Source organism: Astatotilapia calliptera, chromosome 6 (genome assembly GCF_900246225.1).
Source record: "Astatotilapia calliptera chromosome 6, fAstCal1.2, whole genome shotgun sequence".
NCBI lineage: Eukaryota > Metazoa > Chordata > Actinopteri > Cichliformes > Cichlidae > Astatotilapia > Astatotilapia calliptera.
Window position 1 is genome coordinate 22,403,050 of NC_039307.1, and position 21,071 is coordinate 22,424,120.

General features: G+C 44.9%; 1 protein-coding gene and 2 long non-coding RNA genes across 3 annotated transcripts; 1 reads left to right on the plus strand and 2 right to left on the minus strand.

Moving 5' to 3' along the window:
• Positions 1 to 12,162: 12,162 nt before the first annotated feature.
• LOC113023293 (uncharacterized) lies at positions 12,163 to 13,038 on the plus strand. The gene is made up of 4 exons (XR_003272535.1): positions 12,163 to 12,370; positions 12,482 to 12,555; positions 12,710 to 12,757; positions 12,894 to 13,038. It is a non-coding gene; the product is annotated as an uncharacterized LOC113023293 (long non-coding RNA).
• Positions 13,039 to 17,653: 4,615 nt separating this feature from the next.
• LOC113023395 (uncharacterized) lies at positions 17,654 to 18,375 on the minus strand. Its single transcript, XR_003272569.1, has 4 exons — positions 18,274 to 18,375; positions 18,089 to 18,162; positions 17,949 to 17,996; positions 17,654 to 17,812 (listed from the first exon to the last, which is right to left on the minus strand). It is a non-coding gene; the product is annotated as an uncharacterized LOC113023395 (long non-coding RNA).
• Positions 18,376 to 19,869: 1,494 nt separating this feature from the next.
• On the minus strand, positions 19,870 to 20,824 carry LOC113023429 (piggyBac transposable element-derived protein 4-like). The gene is made up of 2 exons (XM_026169425.1): positions 20,770 to 20,824; positions 19,870 to 20,255 (listed from the first exon to the last, which is right to left on the minus strand). The coding sequence occupies exons 1-2, from the start codon at positions 20,822 to 20,824 to the stop codon at positions 19,870 to 19,872; spliced, it is 441 nt and encodes a 146-aa protein (XP_026025210.1).
• Positions 20,825 to 21,071: the final 247 nt, after the last annotated feature.

A 21,071-nucleotide genomic window follows, 5' to 3' on the forward strand; every position in this document is an offset into this window, starting at 1 on the left:
TTGAGACTTGACTTGAGACTTGAGGATAAAGACTTGAGACTTACTTGAGACTTGCAAAACAATGACTTGGTCCCACCTCTGCTCGTATCAATATTGAACCGTTCGATACAGTGCTTTCGGTTCGGTACGCATATGTATCGAACAATAAATTTTCCTTCTGACGATGCTGTCTGTGTTGAGCACTCAGTGGATCTGCGCTCGACAGTGCAGCCTAGGCGGAGTAGTCGAACGCAGACTCACTGAGCGCAGGGCAAGCTAGCCAGACAGAAGTTAAGCTCTCCTTGCAACATGGGAAACTGAACCTCCCCCACCCTCATTCAGATCTGGCGTTTGGAACTATTTTGGTTGTCATGTGACGTATGACCCTGAAGGTAAGCGCGTCATGGACTAAAGTAAAACAGTATGTTGGATGTGCCACGCAATGCTCAATTACATGGGTGGGAACTAGTGTGTTAGTGCAGTTAGCTCGTTAACGTGTTGGCTGTCTAGCCCATGCACGCGGCGATCGGCGGTAGCTCGTTAACGTCATTTCAACGAGATTAACGCTGACAGCACTAGTGGGAACACAACGAATATGACTGCACATTTACGCCGACATCATCCTAGTGCAAAGACAAGTGGAAGCAGACAAAAACAACAAGCATGCATGCTACAAACGTTATCCGAGTCATTTAGACAGCCGTTAGCACATGATTCTCCTTATGGGAACCTGATATGTTTAATATGCTGCTGAGAATATAGCCCAGAAGAAGCGTATAGTATAGCTTTTATTTTGGAAAGAGCCATTTCTCTGTAATAAACTCTCTTTTCCAAAGATGAGTGATTCCTCAATCAGATACAGGGCTCGCAATATCGATTTTTCGAGTCGGGCTACCAAAATCTATCTCTGCCCTGCCCGTCGGGTTATCGTAGAAAGGAAAAATATGTGTCAATGCTTTTGCATTCTTTCGGAAATGTAGCTGGGTAATTATGTCATTGGCATCGGTGAGCCACTGTCAATATGTGACATATTGAAATCGCGTTTGAATTTGCGCTTGTTTTTTGCTTTCACTTTGCAATCGCGCGAACTGTGTATAGAGAGCGACAGCACTGATCTGTGAGTGATGATAATTTGCGCACCAATTCCTCTGACATCGTCTTATTAATCGTTAGCTTACTATGCAAACATGACAAGTGAAATCTCCCGCAGCTTAAACATGTGAGAGGTTGATCACGCAGAGAATCGCTGAGCTTATGTGAGTGCGTGTGTAAAAGCAGCAGGATATATATTTTAGTTCTGCTGAGCCACATAAGACAGGTCAGGGTGAAGAAGTGACAGCCAAAGAAAAGCTTACCACAAAACGGAAAAGTTATGACAAATCAGACAAAACAGAAAGTGCAGCTATCAAAAATAAAAAACGCGCACAAGATAAGAAGTTGTAATGCGTGTACATAACATTTTCTGGAGGAGGACAGACATTTGTTTAGAACTCTTAAAGATGTCGAAGAAGCTCCTTTAAGCAATTGCTTTGGTGTTCCTCCACCTCCAAAGAAATGTCAGAAGGAGTCCGAACCACAAAAGAAGCGCGTATTCTCGGAAAAGTGGTTGCAGGAGGTGAGCTGGCTTCAAACAAATGATGAACGCACAGAGATGTGGTGCAGAATGTGCCGTGAAAATCCCACTCTAGCGGACAAAAACAGTGCTTTTATATGGACGCAAACGCGTGTTGCAACTTCTTATCTGGTGCGCGTCTTTTATTTTGACAGCAAATGCGCACATGCGGACCACTTATGCGCACTCGTGTAAATAACATAATGTTCTGCCGGGTGTGTTGTTGGTTTTCTCTCGATTTCTGAGTTGACAAGCGCCTTTGTTACTGGGACCAGTCATTTTAAGAAAGGCCCCCATTAGAACCCATGAGAAATGCAAGAAATGCATTATTGCTCAGTCTGCAATATCTTTCCCAGAACAAACACCAATTGCAAATAACATACTAAAAATAAACCTGAAAAATCTGTTTAGAACAGCGTAATATGTTGCAAAGAGTGAACTACCACTGGCACAATTTAGCAGTCTTTGCAAACTTCAAAAAGCAAATGGCCTAGATCTTGGTTCCACTTGTCTCTTACTCGTGACTTCAGTGGAAATTTAAAATTCAGGATCTGACACAGACTGATTCATGTCCTACACAGTTCTTACAAGTTCATAGAAATTTCTGTTCAATTAGAACCAAGTATTTGAGTTGATGATTGTAATTTTTATACAATGTTAAAATTTGTTTTTCAACAATTTTTTGATTAATGTTTTGTTTCCGTTACAATATTATACCTTAATGTATAATATTGTAAAGGAAACAAAACGGGAAACAAAACATCAATCAAAAAATTGCTCTCTTTTTTATTCAGGCTACTTAAACTTATTTTGGGCTACAAAAAACTGAAGAGTCCGTGCCCGAAGGGCTACCAGGGATTTTGAAATTTTGTGAGTCCTGATATTTATAATTTTAATAAATGACAAATTAAAAAGGCATGAACTTTTTTTTTGTATCGAAAAAATATCGAACCGTGACACCAAAGTATCGAACCGAACCGTGAATTTTGTGTATCGTTGCACCCCTACTATCTATATATCTATCTTCTGGCTTTTTAGAAAATGTAAAGAAACTAGAAAATAATCAGGTGTTGTATATTACAACTGTGACCCAGCATTTTGTGTTATTTTATATTGTTGATTTCTTATGTTATTATTTTGTTAAAGTCATGTGCTATCCTTAAGTAATGGTATAGTTGACTTATTGTTTGAAAATTATGCTACTACATTCTGAGCTAAAACAAAAAAAAAGATCTCAAAAGGTGTATTTTGTGACATAGAAACAGTAGAATGAAGAAAATGTATCCAAATCTATGTGGTCCTGTGTGAAAAGGTAATTACACCCTAAACCTAATAACTGGTTGTGCCACTTTTGACTCCAAGAAATTCAATCAAGCATTTGTGATAGCAGGCAATGAGTCTTTAACATCGCTGGGGGATGGCCCAATCTTCTTCGCAGAATCAACAGCTACAACAGCTGCATCCACTACAACTCCTTGAAATCTAAAAGGTAACCAAAAATTAAGCCAGCATTGCATTTTTGGCGACAGCACAATAAATGCAATGCTGGCTCGATTTTTGCTTTTTTTTGGTTTCCTTTCAGATTTCAGGGAGTTGTAGTGGGTGCAGCTGTTGTAGTGGTTTTAGCAGGCGCTTGTAGGAAGACAGAGAGAAGTTGCTTCAAGGAAATATTGTTGTTGGTGGTTGAGTGTAGAGAGAAAAAAAAATCCAAACATTTTACAGAAAGTGATGTTCATGTGTGATTTAAATGTGGAGGATAAAGAAAGTACTCACCTCATATCAGCCGTGGTGAGAGCCACCATACTTTTCATACACATTGACAATCTGTAGAAAATTCCTAAGTATTGTATTACTTGTATTTGCATATTCAAGTAGTATCTGCGTATATAATCACTTATAATAATACTTACAGGTTGAACTAGAGTGAGGCATAGGAAGCATCCAAGCAGAAATACCTTCAGCATGGTTCCACTTATTGTGGAACCAATAAGTGTTGAAAAAAAAAAGACAATGAAGACAATAAAGATGTACTGAAATGACAGATTCATCCAAGCAAATAAAAAAATGATCTTTTACAATTGTTACACAAGAAATGCAGTTGTGGCTGAGGTGTGGTCCCTGGTGCAGCTGCAGGGGAGGAGTGGTGGAATGAGCTCAAGGGGTCAGTACCGGGAGGCAGGTGAGCCACAGGTGGTGGTGATTGACTGATGATGGAGTCTCTGGCTGTGTCCCAATTAAGAGACCGCATGCTTGAAGTACGCATTTTGAGTACGATTACGTCACCGCCACGCAACGACGGCTGTCCCAATTCGAAGGGACAGAAGGGAGCGGCCGAAGAGTGAACTGTCAAAAGTAAGTACTGAATATGATGTCACTTATTTATGTGCGAATGTTTAATAATGAAGAACATTAAAACATTACTGTTGGCCACATGTCGGCAAAGTTATGTGACATTAGTGATGTTTGTACTTTCAGCGTTAACTTGGTTTTAAAGCCTCTACTTCAAAAAATATATATATAGTTGACCTTAATCTTACAGAGAATGTGATGATTTTATGCATAATTAAAGTCAGTCATATATCCACAAACACAACAAGCTGAAAGTCAGTGATGCTGCTCCGTTTGCAGTCCTGAATATCACGGCACAAGCAGGATTCACTGCACTGTTAATCTTAGCTATGTTATATTGCTGCCTCTGTTCGGTGGTGTCGAGCCAAACGGACTTTAACGTGTGTTTGAACGAGCTGACGGTTCACTCGTTAAGCTGAAAGAAAGATGCTTTAATCCCACTTTTAAAGACAGTAGAAGGCGAAAAATAAAAATAATCTTAATTCTAACCAATATGGTCCTGCCTTCGCTATTGTGGTTGATATGGCGGTAGGGACGGCCTTAGGGCGTCTGGGGAGTCCATAGGGACGTTTTCCCTGGAGGGCCTAACCCGGGGGATGTGGCCATGACCTGGTTAGGGGCTCTGGTGGCTCTTAGATGGTGTTTTCCTTGTGGCTGCGTACAGCGGAGATGGGGGAGGGTCTGTGCTGCCGGACGTTGGTTACTGGCCTGGTTGCCTGACTGCCCCTGGGTGGGTCCGGGACGAGCGTGGAGGCTTGGGGGTCTGGGGATGCTCCGCCCCCGGTCTGGGGTGCTGGCTGGGCCTTGGGAGCTTGGGTCCTGGTTGTTGTGTCGCCGGAGCTGTGGGCGGGTGGGTGCAGGGGGGCTCCTCTGGTGCATCGGCCCAACTAGGGGACTCTCTAACTCAAGCCTGTTCAAATGGCGGCCCGCGGGCCAAATGCGGCCCAGAAGCAACCTGCGAGTGGCCCTGCCTGTGGTCCTGGCAGAAACATAGAGAAAACGCAAAAAATGAATTCATTAATTAATTTTTAAAAAATTAAAAATTCCTACAGCGTAGTGTAGACTGTGAATGCAACACTCCTAGTAGCCTAGCAATATTTAACCCACAATGCACCGTGATGTAAACATATTAAACAATCATCGTAATATATGATGCGACAACAGCATGTCTTTCTCACTCCAAAAGCGCAAAATTGACAATGAAAACTGTCGGTTTAACCCTGCCTGGACTGACAAATACTTATTCATTTTACCGAGTTTAATAATCTTACAACCGGAGTTGTACTACCATGGTGAGGGTCCTGTACAGCCCAAGAGAGAGCTGCAGCATCTTCCCTTCGTGTTTGCTTCTTGGCGAAGAAGAAAAGGCCTTTCACAGATTCTGAAACAATGAAATACTGCATGCTGGCCGTGGTGGATGCGGTGAAAAGTGAGTGTGACATCTGCTATTAAAAACGTACCCCTGTAGGACAGTTCAAATATTTGTAGAATTGAAGTTCTGGCGTCAGACGAGTTTGAAATGCTGTTAGATGACCTGAAGAAAACTGATGTAATGTCTATAGCAGGAGATCACAGACAGAACTGATAATGCACAGTTATGCGTATATGTCCGTTTTTTGGATGGGAAATTGCTCGGTTTACTACCGTTAGAGGGACTCACAGCTGGCGAAATTATGTTTGAGAAGATTTAAGCTCTTTTTGAGGAAAATGGTCTGGATATGAAGCGTGTCTGTATACTTGTGACGGATGGGGCTCCATCCATGGCAGGAAAAGTGAGTGGTCAGTGAAATATTTTTTTTAATTTGAAAGGGAATTATCAAAATGTTTTTTGTTATTATTATTTCAAATGTGCAAAAAATAGTTTAGTTATAGCTCCCTTTTTTTAAATGAACCTTTTGGTGTGCATTTGTGAGAGGTCACCACCAGATTTATAGGGGAAAAGGAATAAAAAAAATACTTGTTTTTCAGTACAGTTGTGTGGATTTGAAATTGATCATGATCTGCTGCTTACTGGCTTCAAAAAAAATATCTGGCCCAGATAAATTCCTCGGTTTGAAAATCTGGCCCAACTAACTTCGTAGTTGAATAGGCATGCTCTAACTGGTGGAGAGGCTGTTTTATCTTTGTAGGTGGTCTCCTCTCTACAGGAGCTCACTCTGCAGGTGGGGGAGAGATATAGGAGAGGTAGAGAATGAACTCAACCTGGGTGTCTATTGTCTTGTGTAGTTTGGGAGATGATTGGATGATGGGGTGGGTGCAGTTTTCTCTGGGGTGGAGTCGGGTGGGCTGCCCCGGACTCTGTGGGGCTGGGCGGTGCTGCTGCTGTGGGCCCCGGTCTGGATGGGCCTGGGCCCCCTTGCCCTGGTGGGTTCCAGAGTGTGGGGGTGCCTACTGGGGTCAGCGGGGAAGCTGGCCCCAGGGAGGGGCCGCTTGCCCCTCCCTTTCTTCCCTCCCCATCCTCAGCTGCCTCCCTATTCCCGCTCTACCACACCCACCCACACACGCAGGGCTTGGGGTGCAGGTATGTCACCAGGGTGCAGGGGAGGCACTCCCCTCTGTCCCCTTCTGGCCGCCTGTGCCTCAATTTTATTCTGCAACCTAGACATCCACATTACTCACACTCTCACATAACACATACATATAGGGCCTTGGGGGTGGGCACGTTTTACAGCATCCAGAGGATGGTCGGTGTATTCCAACCCACCTCTGGCGCTGGTGCCCTACCCTCAATTTTAAAATCATGAAGACACTGAGGGCTTTCGGGAGGAGCCGTGCTGCTCTCTGATAGGAAGCAGGAACCATGCTCTCCTGTGTTTTAAATGCACTTTAGAACAGCACACAGCAACACTACATATGAGCAGGCGGAGGGAGGTTTGGGGTCTTCACTCACCCCGGTTCTGTTAGCCGTCAGGGCTGGGGGGCTGGGAGGAGGTGCTGGCCGTCAGATTGGGGTCTGGGATGCGGGGCCTCCCTGCTACTGCAGATAAGGAGGTGGTCCACTTGCCCCCACCCCAGAGAGAAGGGTTACATCTCCTGGGTCTAGATGCGGCTTGCCCCTCTGGCGGCAGGGGTACCTGGACCTGGGATATAGAGTATGTTTGGGGAGTGTGACTGTCTGTGCAGTGTCTATTTGTGTCTGTATACACGTTGGGTGAGTGCCGAGTATTTGGTTGTGTATATGGGGGTAGGAATGCATGTTTGTGTCCGCGTGCGCCTGTTTGTCTGTGTCTATATGTCAGGTTGGGTCTTAGACTCAACCTCTCTGGGTACATCTCAGACCCTCTAAAGTACAGAGGCCTATCTCTCCTCACCACACTCCCTGCCGGTGGCTGATGCCCTCAGACATTGGTATGTTGGTGGTTCTTGTCGACTGGGGCTAGGCGCTCATGTATGTACCGGCTCACTCCTGGTGACCGATTGACCGGTCCTGGCGCCTGTGGCCCGGCTGGGCCCCTTCCGGGGGGTTGGGATGCCCTCAGGCCTCTGGGCCTGAAGCTCGGTCCTCTCTGGCACAGCTGGCTGCCGGCAGAGCCCGCGGGCACGCCACTGCAATCCCCTCTGGCCTCTGCTCCGTAGCTGCTGGGTGACCCCTTGTTTGGGGCTCTACTCAGCTCTTCCCAGGAGGGTGGCACGGTTCCCCCCCTTTGGTGGGCCTCCTCGGGTCCTCATACTCTGGGGCCTCTAGATGTCTGGGGCCTGGATCTCCTCCATGCCTGCTTCATGCCCTGGGGGACGGGGCATGAAGCAGGCTCCCCACACTTCCTAGCAGATCGTTACATGGAGAAACCTTTGGAATACAAGCATGCTGATCCACACAGGTGTACACATGGGTGTTCACAGACGCGGACTACACCTTTCTTGGCTGCTGCCTCAAAGCACATTGTACGTTGTCTATCTTGCGTGCTGCACAATAGCGTTTAATATTTAGTATCTACTGCTGGCTAGTTTATTGTGATGGTGCTGTATTTATTATGTTGCTCTTTTTTGTTTGTTTTCTCCTCTGTTTTTTTTTTCTCCATAATGAATGAATGAAACAGCTTTTATTTGTCACATGCAGGTTGCCCCGCAGCGAGATGGAAACCCCCCCTGACCTTACACACATAACACAGACATCACACGGGGTTACAAGTCGGAGATCGGTAGCGTTACAGAAAAACACTGAAATGTACACAACAACGGGAAGGTACAAGAGGAAAAAAAGAGACCTCCACTCATGCTGTGCTTCCATGGTAGGACAGCACGAGAACAGGAAACAAAAAAACCTCCTCTGCACAAAAAGCACATAAATGTCCATAGCACAACATTATGGAAGACATGACAAGCCACAGGGATGGGTAGGGGATGAGGAGTAACCCCAGGCAACACAGCAGCCATCCTACGACGGCGCCGTCATCTATTTGACAGCACGGGCCGCGACCCGCCTCGTGTTCCCAGGGGGCAACAAGCATCGAAGGCGTTGGAAAGGGAGGGGGGATGAGTGAGTGCTTATCAGTGTAAGTGTATGTGTGTGCGTGTCCATAGTTTAGCTGAGACAGTGTCCTTCGGCCTATCAGGTTAAGTAAACAGTCCTCCAGGCAATCCAGGTGTCCTTGCATGGGACGGGAAGAATAGCCGTAACACAGTCGTTATCAGGGAGTGATTGTTCGGCTCCAGCCTTGGGCCTGCAGCTGGTGCCGTTATGGGGGTCCTCAATCTCGATGTTGATTTTGTAAATTTCCATGCGAGCAGCCCAGGAGAATTTTCAGGCTGCCCTAACACTCCGACACTGGCCTCTCGATCTCCCGTTGGAGAGCCGCGAGCCTCCCCATGATGGTATCAAACTTCTGTTCCATGGTGTTGTCATTCTTTTGATTCTGAGACCTCACAGCTGCAGTGATCCGTTCCGCGATGTCTTCCAACTGTCGCTCAAGGGTCCCATTTTGAGCAGGCCTCTCTTTGATGTATCCCCCCACACGCTCAATGTTGTTGCTTTGAGCCTTCACAGCCGATGCAAGCGTCTCCAAGGTGTTGACCATATTACGTTCGTTGTGAGAGGTCGCGCCTCGTCCCATCGCTTCGATTCCAGCGGGCAGCCTTGGGGGGGTTTGAACAGCCGGTTCCGCTCTTTTATTTCTCCGATAAGCCAGGGCTAAGCCAACTCCAATCAGCAAGAACCCTGTTATCACGGTTCCGAATAGATAGATATCTTCAGCGTCCTCGATCGACAGTCCTGCCAGGCACATGACCCTCCAGTTCTGCCACCCGTCCATCGTGTATCCGGCAGGGAAAGTCCCTCTAGGGCACTCAGGCTCTCCCGAGCCCAGACTTCTCGTTGAGAAAAGGGTGTCAATAGCATTCAGAGACCAGTTGAATCCTGCAGCTTATCACACATTTGATTTCCATGTGTGACAACTGCAAGTGTCCAGAGTGAGGACAGACTGAGGGACACACTGCTGCACATCATCTCAGACAAATCATCTCAGACAAACTCAGCAGTGTGTGAGGAAGAGGAGGAGGAAAAGCCAGCAGCTGACGACAGATGGAGAGAATAGACAGACTGTTCCCTGTTTGTGAAGGACTGCTAGGAAAGTTTAAAATAACTAATTGTGTGTCCTGAATCAGTCTTATTAGGTAATGTTCAAATAATTTTATCATTCCAGTGTTTTCAGTGTGGGAGAAAGTCCTCAGGGCCTTCAGGTTACACACTATGAAAGCCAGCAACAAGTTTAATGTTCAGAAACCTAAAGTATGTATCAGCAGCAGAATGGAGCTAAAAATGAATGTTTGTTTCAGTTCTATGAAGCTTTGAGTATTTTGGATTAGTAGTACTGCTGTGTTTGTTGTGTCGTATTGCTGTAATTGTTTATATGCTTTATATATTCTGAGGTAAGTTGATCTATAGTGTTACATCATATTCTATAAGGATGTTATGTGTTTGTATACTTTCTGCCCAGTTTGACCCATTTAGCAGAAGTCAGCCTGTTTAAGGCTCTGATATCTATTCTGTATGACTTAAAGCAGTTATAACATGGTCTGATTTTCTCACCCACCCAATAAAGGAATATTTAATATCTCAGTCTACTCTTCATTCTATCAGAAACAGTTTTCACAGCTCGTACATTTTGCTTTTAGGAAGAAAGAAAGTGTACTTTATAGATCCCCGTGGGGAAAATCCTCTCTGCATTTTAACCCATTCACTCAGTGACACAGTGGGCAGCCATTGGGCGCCCGGGGAGCAGTGTGTAGGGACGGTACCTTGCTCAGGGGTACCTCAGGGTAGCTGTTCAGGGGAATCGAACCCCCGACCTTCCGATCATGGGGCCACCACTCTACCTACTGGGCTATCCCTGCCCCACATGTATGTAAGCGGTGAGCCAAATTTAGTAATGCCAATATATTAAACGAACAATATTTGTCTCTTATATATGATACATCTATATATACACTGTCATAGATACTTGTCTTTGAGTGAAGATTTAAGGTGATAGGATATTTAAATAAATGCAACTTAAATCTTTGACCCACAGTTCAAGCTCACTGCTGTAATATATTCTGTAATATATATATATCTCATAATAATCTGACAATACATATAATATTGGCCATATTATATTTACATTACCGCAGTGAGATGATTTTAGTCTCATGACCAACATTAGCTAATTGTTATTTATTAACTAATCTTGAAATGACTGTTCAGTAAAATGAAGCCCAACAATCATGTTTTACAGTTCCGTGGTCTCAGCCTCAGATACTCAACTAATCTCTGACTAAGTGATGTCAGCACAAAAACTGAATGACCAACAAAATATCTTTTCTCCTTCATTTATGTCAAACAATGCTGTATGTAATGTTTCTCGCGGTTAGTATCATGGTTGCTAGGCAACCTGAAAAGCGCGACAAAGGCTAGACAGTCCCATTTCACAAGCCTCTCACTTCCGCACTTCTCGTACTTATAGTACGCGTAGTGCGTGTACTTCAAGCGTGCAGACACTGAATTGGGACACAGCCTCTTTCTATTTCTCTATATAGTGAAGCCAGATTCGAGCCGGGAGAGAGAGAGCTCGACTGGAACAGACTGTTTTCCTTGAGTTCACAACTGTCAAGAAAACGCAATAATAGTGAGCACAATCCTCGTGTGTGTCTGGTACTTTTACAACAGTCATGTGAGAAAATAAGGGCACCGCATTAAATTATCAGCTCTTAATTAAGAAATGTTCACATATCACTGTCCAATTATGTTTTCATGTATTACTGGAAACAAAAAACAAAAAAAGGAACAAAAATTGTGTATTTTAATGGAGGAAAAAGTTAGGACATTCTACCCCCCCTAATAACTAGTGTTGCCACCTTTGGCTGATATAACTTCAGTGAGACACCTTTTGTGGCCTTTTACCAGTCTCTGACATCGATCAGAAGAAAGTTTGCCCCACTCCTCACACACAGCAGACTTCATGATGGATTCTATGATGGTGAGCTGGCCAGGTGGTGCCTCAGATAAGCACCCCCAAACTATGATACTGCCACCTCCATGCTTCACAGTTGGTATGAAGTTCTTTTCTTGCAAGGCTGTATTTGGTTTATGCCAAACATGTCTACTGTTCTGGTTCCAAATAATTCCACTTTAGATTCATCTGTCCAAAGAACATTATTCCAGAAGTCATGGCGTTTGTCTACGTTTGTCCTGGCAAACTTCAGTCTGGTCTTAATGTTTCTCTTAGAGAGCAAAGGTTTCCTCCTTGCACACCTCCCATGAAAGTCAAACTTGTGTAGTGTCTTTCTGATAGTAGAGTCATGCGCTTTCACATCGACAGCAGCCAGAGCCTCCTGTAGTTCCAGTGATGACATTTTAGGCTTTTTGATGACTTCTTTGAGCACCTTGCGGTCTGCTCTGGGGGTGAATTTGCTTGGAGGGCCAGACCTGGGCATGGTGACAGTTGTTTTGAATGTCCTCCACTTGTAAATACTTTTCCAGATGGTGGAACGGCTGATGTCAAATTCTTTTGAGATCTTTTTAAATCCCTTACCAGACTCATAAGTGGCCACAGTCTTCTTTCTTAGGGCGTCAGACAGTTATTAGATCTCATTAGATAGATATATAGATAGATACAACCTGGTGACCATTACCCCTACATTTTAAAGGGTAGACAATTATACTTAAAGGAACATATACAAACAACAGTTAGTTTTGTATGTGACTCATACCTGGTCAATCTCACATCACTGTGTTGCAGCAAAAGGATTAATCAGGTGTGTCCCTGATTGTTGCCCAATTGTGTTTACCCTTGTTAAGATGAGAATGTTTTCTAAGAGTTAGAGTTTCCCAACAGTTACGCAAATGAGATTAAATCATCTCTTGCAACTGTGTATAAAAAGCTCTGCTGTCAGTACAGCATTACCACAATCATCCACATCTCTGAGACAGTCTGCTGAAGTTGTGAAGACCTGACGGTAACATTTCTCATCAATCTCTTATTGCTTCTCTGTTTTCAGTATAATGTTGGTTGAATGGTGATATTGCAGATGGTTTTGACCACATCTCATCTGAAATATTGTTAACAGGTGAAATCACTGAAACCATGATCAAGGTTGTGTTTCTGCTTGGATGCCTGCTGAGCCTTGCTCTGGCAAATCCTGTAAGTGTAATATGCCTGAAGACTGTGCTAGTGATGTTATCTGTAATATATGAATATATCTTGCACTGTGTGTGTAACTGTGTAACCAGAGACTGTGTCAGTGCTCCTATCCTATCATATCCAAACAATACATTTGCATGTTTTTTTTAAACAGAATGACTCAGCACACGAGCGCGATGCACGTTCTTCATCTAGAGAGAGGGTGAGTCTCATGTTTGTCTTTCTAGGTTTGAACATTAGACACACTTGACTCTCTGATATTTACATATCTCTAAGAAGTTATTCACCAGAGAATGCATTATCACATGTAATAATATATATTACTGATTCTCTTGCAGATTACTGGGCCTTCCCTAAATCGTCTTACCCTGCTACTACCTTTTCTACAGAATCCAGCACTTCTGCAGAATTCAACGCTCCTTGCTTTGCTTCTTGCTGCTATACGATAAGCTGCTCCTTAACCAACAGCTATTACTGCCACAAACCAACAATGAATAAAAACCTATGTTGAATTGCACTGGGGTTCTTTTGTCATTTATTTACAGGATTATTGAAAATCAGTGCTTATTTTTGAGTGACTCTGTCTTAAACTAAGATTAAAAATGTTGTTGTGCCAACAGTGCAGTGTAGCTAGCTGAACGCTACTTCTTCACTATGTACAACTCTGGATACTGTAGCTCTTCTGAAAAAGAAAGGCTTCAACCAGTACCTGATTCCCTGGTATACCTCTCAAATTGGCACCTTAAAGCACATAATGTTGCTTGTTTTGCTTTAGTTTTTCTCTTTTCTAAACTGAATCTTGACTTTTTCTTTAGTCTTTCTGCTCACTGTTGTGTTTGGTAGCTGCAAAATAAAGTTCATCAGTGAAAATCAGGCAGACACAAAATTTGTTTTGGGTTTTTCACAAACACCTTTTTATTGTACAGTTTGGCCCATAATGTCACGGTCCTGGGTCGGATCAACCCAGCATTTTGAGTTCCTTATGCTTTGGTTTATTTTTGAATTATGAATCTGTGTTTCAGTTATTCTGGTATGTTTTTGCATTATGACTAAGGTTCGGGTTGTATTTTGTTATTATTGCCGGTTTAATTCAGCGTCTAGTCTGTCTTACTTTGTCGAGTCCGTGTCCTTGTAAAGTGTGTCTTGTTTCCTGTTTTACTTTGAAGGTTCATGTTCCTGTCTTTGTCAGTGTTTCTAGCTTTATTCCCCCTGTCTTGTTAGGTCTTATCCCTCCCAGCTGTTCCCCTTGTGTCTTTAATTCCTTGATGACTCCTTCAGTGTGTTTAAGCCCAGTGTGTCTTTGTGTCAGTGTGGCATCGTTAACGTCTGTTCATCCTCATACCACCCTGTGTGTTCTGTTTGCCTGCCTGCTAGTTTGTTTGCATTCCAGTCTAGTTAGTTCTTTGTTCAGTCTGCATTCCCACAATAAAGCTGAGGGTTTTGAGTACACCTGTGCCTCTGTGAGTCCTGCTTTTTGGTCCACCTTTCCTGCCTGCCTTCACACAGCCATGACACACAAGTTTTTGGACAAAGCTTTTGTCATTTTTCCTACTGAAAGTAGCTGTACATAATGTTACATCTGTGAGATGATTATGGGCAATTTTTTTCTTCAATGTTTAAAATTTTACACGTGAAGAAATTCACAAAGTCATCACTAGTTGACGTTAAACGACTGTTGTCTCAACAGAGCCCCGGGTTTTCTCAGTCTGGCTAGAGTGTTATAGAGAAACCTATGGTTGTTCTTATTTCCATCAATCAGTGATGAATAGTAAGATGTTCTCTAGTATTATTATATAGCCTTTTTTTATACAGATGCAAACTGGCTTTCCAGGCTAAACGATGATCTTCTAAATTAGTAAGGTGCAATTTCTTCTGCAGCATACGAGTTACAGCGGTCCCTTGCTATAATGTGGTTCACCTTTCACGGCCTCGCTGTTTCGCAAATGTTTTTTGGTAGAATTTTGCATAGTTTGTTTTAGTTTTTGTTTGCACAGCGCATTGTGTTCTGCGTCCAATCTTGTGCCGGGTTTCCTGTACAGTACAGAATGCGTTCAGCTTGTCAAATTTACAAAAATCTTCGATCGCTAGCAGTGTGACTCTGAAGTGCTGTACTGCATGTTTGTAAGTTTTCTCCCCAACAAACACAACAATGTTGACGAAATGTTTTGCACCGTCAAAGGCACCTGCGGTAGCACCCAAAAGGCAGAGGAGGATGCTAACAATCGCACAAAAAGTTGGACTTCTGGACATGCTAACGGAAAGTAGAAATTACCATATTTTTCAGATTATAAGGCGCATTAAGCGAAACAAAACAGTCCGAAAAGTCAAACTTTACACAACTCATTCTTCTTGCTTCCTCTACTTCTGTACCATTGATGCATTAATGTTGAATTCTCTTGCAGCTGCTCTGTTCCCATGTTCTAGACCTGAAAACAGTTTTTTAGCCTTGATTTCATTCTGGAATACTAGACTTGTTTTTCTACAAAGATTTGAACTTTGAGTGTTTAAACAAGAGAGAAAAGCGTAAAGATGTTCATGCTTGTCTGAGAAAAGTGTATAGTGTGTAGTGAAGGGTTTTACAGCCTTAAAACATCTATAATAATTGTAAAAAAAAAAAAAAGAGAGAATACAGTTGGCTACTTCAGCGATTTCAGCTATCGTAGGTTATTTTTTAGAACGTAACTCCCACGATAAATGAGGGACCACTGTATCAGCTTTAAGGTGCACTGTTAGATTTGTATTGTTCATTATCATTTATGCTTAGAAATATTTACTCATATGCTTAGAAGTATATAATCATTTGTTGAAAGAATGTGTCATCCTAGGAGGTCTGTAACAACTGTGTAGCATGAAGAGGGGGGTGTGTTCATTCCTCTACAGTGTTCTGTAGGGGTGCAACGATACACAAAATTCACGGTTCGGTTCGGTTCGATACTTTGGTGTCACGGTTCGATATTTTTTCGATACAAAAAAAACGTTCATGCCTTTTTAATTTGTCATTTATTAAAATTATAAATATATATTTTAACTCAAAAGTACAGTTCTTACATTTAACCCTAACCCTTGTGTGTTTTTTATTTTGACAGCGAATGCGCACCTGCGGACCACTTATGTGCACCCCTGGTTATTTAGCTCGTCATATTGCAGCCACAGAAATTCTTTTGTCCATGAAACCATAAAGCTGCACTTTCTTTTTGCCTTATAGTCTGATTTGTCATAACTTTTCCGTTTTGTGGTAAGCTTTTCTTTGGCTGTCACTTCTTCACCCTGACCTGTCTTATTTGGCTCAGCAGAACTAAAATATATATCCTGCTGCTTTTACACACGCACTCACATAAGCTCAGCGATTCTCTGCACGATCAACCTCTCACATGTTTAAGCTTGCTGCGGGAGATTTCACTTGTCATGTTTGCATAGTAAGCTAACGATTAATAAGACGATGTCAGAGGAATTGGTGCACAAATTATCATCACTCACAGATCAGTGCTGTCGCTCTCTATACACAGTTCGCACGATTGCAAAGTGAAAGCAAAAAAACAAGCGCAAATTCAAACGCGATTTCAATATGTCACATATTGACAGTGGCTCACCGATGCCAATGACATAATTACCCAGCTACATTTCTGAAAGAATGCAAAAGCACTGACATATATTTTTCCTTCCTACAATAGCCCGACGGGCAGGGAAGAGATAGATTTTGCTAGCCTGACTGAAAAAATCGCTAGCCCCGGGACGTCGGGCTAGCGATATTGCAAGCCCTGTATCTGATTGAGGAATCACTCATCTTTGGAAAAGAGAGTTTATTACAGAGAAATGGCTCTTTCCAAAATAAAAACTATACTATCCGCTTCTTCTGGGCTATATTCTCAGCAGCATAAGGAGAATCATGTGCTAACAGCTGTCTAAATGACTCGGCTAAATTTAGTAGCATGCTTGTTGTTTTTGTCTTTGCACTAGGATGATGTCGGCGTAAATGTGCAGTCATATTCGTTGTGTTCCCACTAGTGCTTTCAGGTTAATCTTGTTGAAATGACCTTAACGCCACAACACGGCAAATCTCCGTTAACGAGCTACCGCCGATCGCCGCGTGCATGGGGCTAGACGGCCAACACTTAACAAGCTAACTGCGCTAACACACTAGTTCCCACCCATGTAATTGAGCATTGCATACCACATCCAACATACTGTTTTACTTTAGTCCATGACTCGCTTACCTTCAGGGTCATACGTCACATGAAAACCAAAATAATTCCAAACGCCAGATCTGAATGAGGGTGGGGGAGGTTCAATTTGCCATGTTGCAAGGAGAGCTTAACTTCTGTCTTGCTAGCTTGCCCTGCGCTCTTCCTTCTGACGATGCTGTCTGTGTTGAGCGCTCAGTGGATCTGCGCTCGACAGTGCAGCCTAGGCGGAGTAGTCGAACGCAGATTCACTGAGCGCTCAACACAGACAGCATCGTCAGAAGGAAAGTTGATAAAATAAATTACAAATGTTGTATTGTTCGATACATATGCGTACCGAACCGAAAGCACTGTATCGAACGGTTCAATATCGATACGAATACCTTTGCACCCCTAGTGTTCTGGCATAGATCACACACCTCCTAGGAGAGGTCGTATCTTCTCTTGCTGATATATGGTATAGCAAACACACGTATATCTGTTTGAGTGTAAGAGCCTTTTGTTTAGATGGACCACTAGACTCCTGGCACACACACACAACGCACGGTACTCTTTGTGTGTATGAAACGTCATATGTTAATGAACCTATGCATATTCATGTAACCACAATAAAAGGAGTGCTATGGGGAACCTGGCTGAGAGTCTGACGGAGGTCAAGTGGGTGGAACGACACTTGGCTCCAGGTCGGTCTTCTTCGTGTTATTGGGTAATGATCAGACAAAATGATTTGGGAGAAACTGCATGAACAAGGAGATGTCGTTTATATTGACTAGAATAATCTGTTCTTGTTTTTTTTTTTTTTTACTTTTTTTAAAACAGAGTCACTCAGAAATAAGCGGGGATTTTCAATAATCGTGTAAATAAATAAAAAAATCCCAGTGCAATTTAACATAGGTTTTTATTCATTGTTTGTTCGTTTTCAATTCCTCCTTTGTGGCAGTAATAGCTGTTGGTTAAGGAGCAGCTTATCGTATAGCAGCAAGAAGCAAAGCAAGGAGCGTTGAATTCTGCAGAAGTGCTGGATTCTGTAGAAAAGGTAGGAGCAGGGTAAGACGATTTAGGGAAGGCCCAGTAATCTGCAAGAGAATCAGTAATATATATTATTACATGTGATAATGCATTCTCTGGTGAATAACTTCTTAGAGATATATAAATATCAGAGAGTCAAGTGTGTCTAATGTTCAAACCTAGAAAGACAAACATGAGACTCACCCCCTCCCTAGATGAAGAACGTGCATCGCGCTCGTGTGCTGAGTCATTCTGTTTAAAAACAAACAGTTTTATACAGTCTCTGGTTACACAGTTACACGCACAGTGCAAGATATATCATTCTACAGTCATGTTACACTTACAGGATTTGCCAGAGCAAGGCTCAGCAGGCATCCAAGCAGAAACACAACCTTGATCATGGTTTCAGTGATTTCACCTGTTAACAATATTTCAGATGAGATGTGGTGAAAACCATCTGCAAAATCACCATTCAACCAACATTATACTGAAAACAGAGAAGCAATAAGAGATTGATGAGAAATGTTACCGTCAGGTCTTCACAACTTCAGCAGACTGTCTCAGAGATGTGGATGATTGTGGTAATGCTGTACTGACAGCAGAGCTTTTTATACACAGTTGCAAGAGATGATTTAATCTCATTTGCGTAACTGTTGGGAAACTGTAATTCTTAGAAAAACGTCTCATCTTAACAAGGGTAAACACAATTAGGCAACAATCAGGGACACACCTGATTAATCTTTTTGCTGCAACACAGTGATGTGAGATTGACCAGGTATGAGTCACATACAAAACTAACTGTTGTTTGTATATGTTCCTTTAACCCTTGTGTGCCCGCCTGTTCTCGGGGCATGGGTCGTGGTGACCCCCCGAGGGGTGTGTGTGTGTGTGTGTGTGTGTTGTTATTAGGATGGTATTGATGATGATGATGATGATGATGATGATGATGATGATAGGGTGGGGGTCGCTAGGACCCCCTCGGGGCATATGTGTGTTATGGTGATTAGGGTGGGGGTCGCTAGGACCCCCCCGGGGCATATATGTGTTATGATGATGATGATGATGATGATGATAGGGTGGGGGTCGCTAGGACCCCCTCGGGGCAGATGATGATGATGATAGGGTGGGGGTCGCTAGGACCCCCTCGGGGCATATATGTGTTATGATGATGATGATGATGATGATGATGATAGGGTGGGGGTCGCTAGGACCCCCTCGGGGCATATATGTGTTATGATGATGATGATGATGATGATGATGATGATAGGGTGGGGGTCGCTAGGACCCCCTCGGGGCATATGTGTGTTATGGTGATGATGATGATAGGGTGGGGGGGGGGGGGGCGCTAGGACCACCGTGGGGCGCTTGTGTTATCACGGCGTCGGTGGCGTCTGGGGAGCGGCGGTGCGGAAGAAGCGGTGCAGTTGGGACAGTACGTGACGGCGCAGTTTGTACACACGTGCACTCGGCACTCGCGGCACAGGATCTTGGTCTTGACGTCTTTGCTCCTGGGACACACGCGGCACCTTCGCCTCTTGACCGGAGAGGAGTCGCGTGGCGTAGCGTTAGAGGCTGCCTCGGCGGTAGCGCCTCGGGCCGCGACTCTGCCGCCTCCTCCTCCTCGCGCTAAAGCCCTGGCTTCGAGCATGGGGCGCGCGAGCGCTTTGCCCAGTCGCTCGAGGAAGAGCCGTCGTCTGTTGAGCTTGCCCGGCATCCAGTCGGGGTGAATTTCCCTCCACAGCACGAACGCGTTGTAGGCCGCCACGTCGACCATGTTGTGGAAAAGGGCCACGGGCCACCTGCGGGTCTTTCTCCTGCAGCTGTACGTGCTCACGACCTTGTCCAGGTTGTCGACGCCTCCCTTGGTGCGGTTGTAATGCAGCACCAAGGGCGGTTTTGCGCCGCTTCTGTCGCTGCTTCTGTTGCCGCCGCCGCTGCTGCTGCTGCTGATGATGCTGTTGCTGTCGCCGATGCGGCGGCTAGGCCGGGGCTCGGGGCCGGAGCGATGGTGGTAACGAGGAGCTGTGGTGAGGAGCAGCACGTTCTTGTTCTTCTTGGCCACGTAGGAGAGGATGATCGTGTCGGGCCCTCGTCCTCCTCCTCGTCCTCGTCCTCCTCCTCCTCCTCATCCCGCGGAGCCGCCGAGTACTACGGATTCGACGGAGCCCACGGCCCTGCCCTTGACGCAGCGCAGCTCTCTGGGGATCTCGGGTCTGTTCGATCGCAGAGTGCCCAGCACGGTGTGGCCTCTCTCGCGATAGAGCCTGTCGGCGAGCTCGCGCGAGGTGAAAAAGTTGTCGCACGTGACGTTGCGTCCCGGAGTCAGTCCCTCGGTGAGGTCCACGACCACTCGAGTGGCCAGGTGCTTTTCGGGAGGGCCGCGCTTGTCGGGCTTGCCGGTGTAGACTTGCATCTTCCACGCGTAGCTGGAACGCGCGTCGCACGCCACCCATATCTTGATCCCGTACCTGGCCGGCTTGCTGGGCATGTACTGTCTGAACGGACACCGTCCTGATGGAGAGAGAGAGAGAGAGAGAGAGGAGAGAGAGAGAGAGAGAGATGGAGATGGGGAGAGAGAGAGATGGAGATGGAGAGAGAGAGAGAGAGATGGGGATGGAGAGAGAGAGAGAGATGGAGATGGAGAGAGAGAGAGAGAGAGAGAGAGAGAGAGAGAGAGAGAGATGGAGAGAGAGAGATGGAGAGAGAGAGAGAGATGGAGAGAGAGAGAGAGAGAGAGATGGAGAGAGAGAGAGAGATGGAGATGGATGGATGGAGAGAGAGAGAGAGATGTGAGAAAGTGTGGGGGAGATTGGGGCAGAAACACAAGGAGAAGAGACGTGAGTTTGACAGAGAACGCGCTTGCTTGCTTGCAAGCGTGGAAGACATAAAGAGTCATGCGAAAGCACAAACGCGGAACCCAACACGAATATACAACGAAGCGAACTAGCCTGTTTTCGCCATTCCCGCTCCTATTCCTCCTCTCTTATCCCAGTCACACACACACACACACACACCACGTACGTACCTCTGAACGGCACCAGTCTCTCGTCGACGGTGACCTCCGGTCCCGGGCGGTACATGGCGGGCAACCTCGCGCACCACTCATCCCACACGGCTCTGATGGGGGCCAGTTTGTCGTAGCTATCGCCGCCGTTGCCGTCGCCTCGCCCGGCTCGTCTGGTCTCCCTGTCGTCGAAGCGCAGCGCGCTCGAGTAGGCTCGAAAAGTCTTGAGCGGCATCGTGGCTCTGAACACGGACCTGCCGCTCTCGGCGTGCCACAGGCTCTCGCAGGCCTCTCGAGGACATCTTCTTTTTCTTCTTCTTCTT

Coding starts and splice junctions, on each gene's coding strand:
- LOC113023429 (XM_026169425.1), bottom strand. CDS start 20,824: ATGTACCGCCCGGGACCGGAGGTCACCGTCGACGAGAGACTGGTGCCG. Junction 20,256..20,769: donor GAGACTGGTGCCGTTCAGAG/GTACGTACGTGG, acceptor TCTCTCCATCAG/GACGGTGTCCGTTCAGACAG.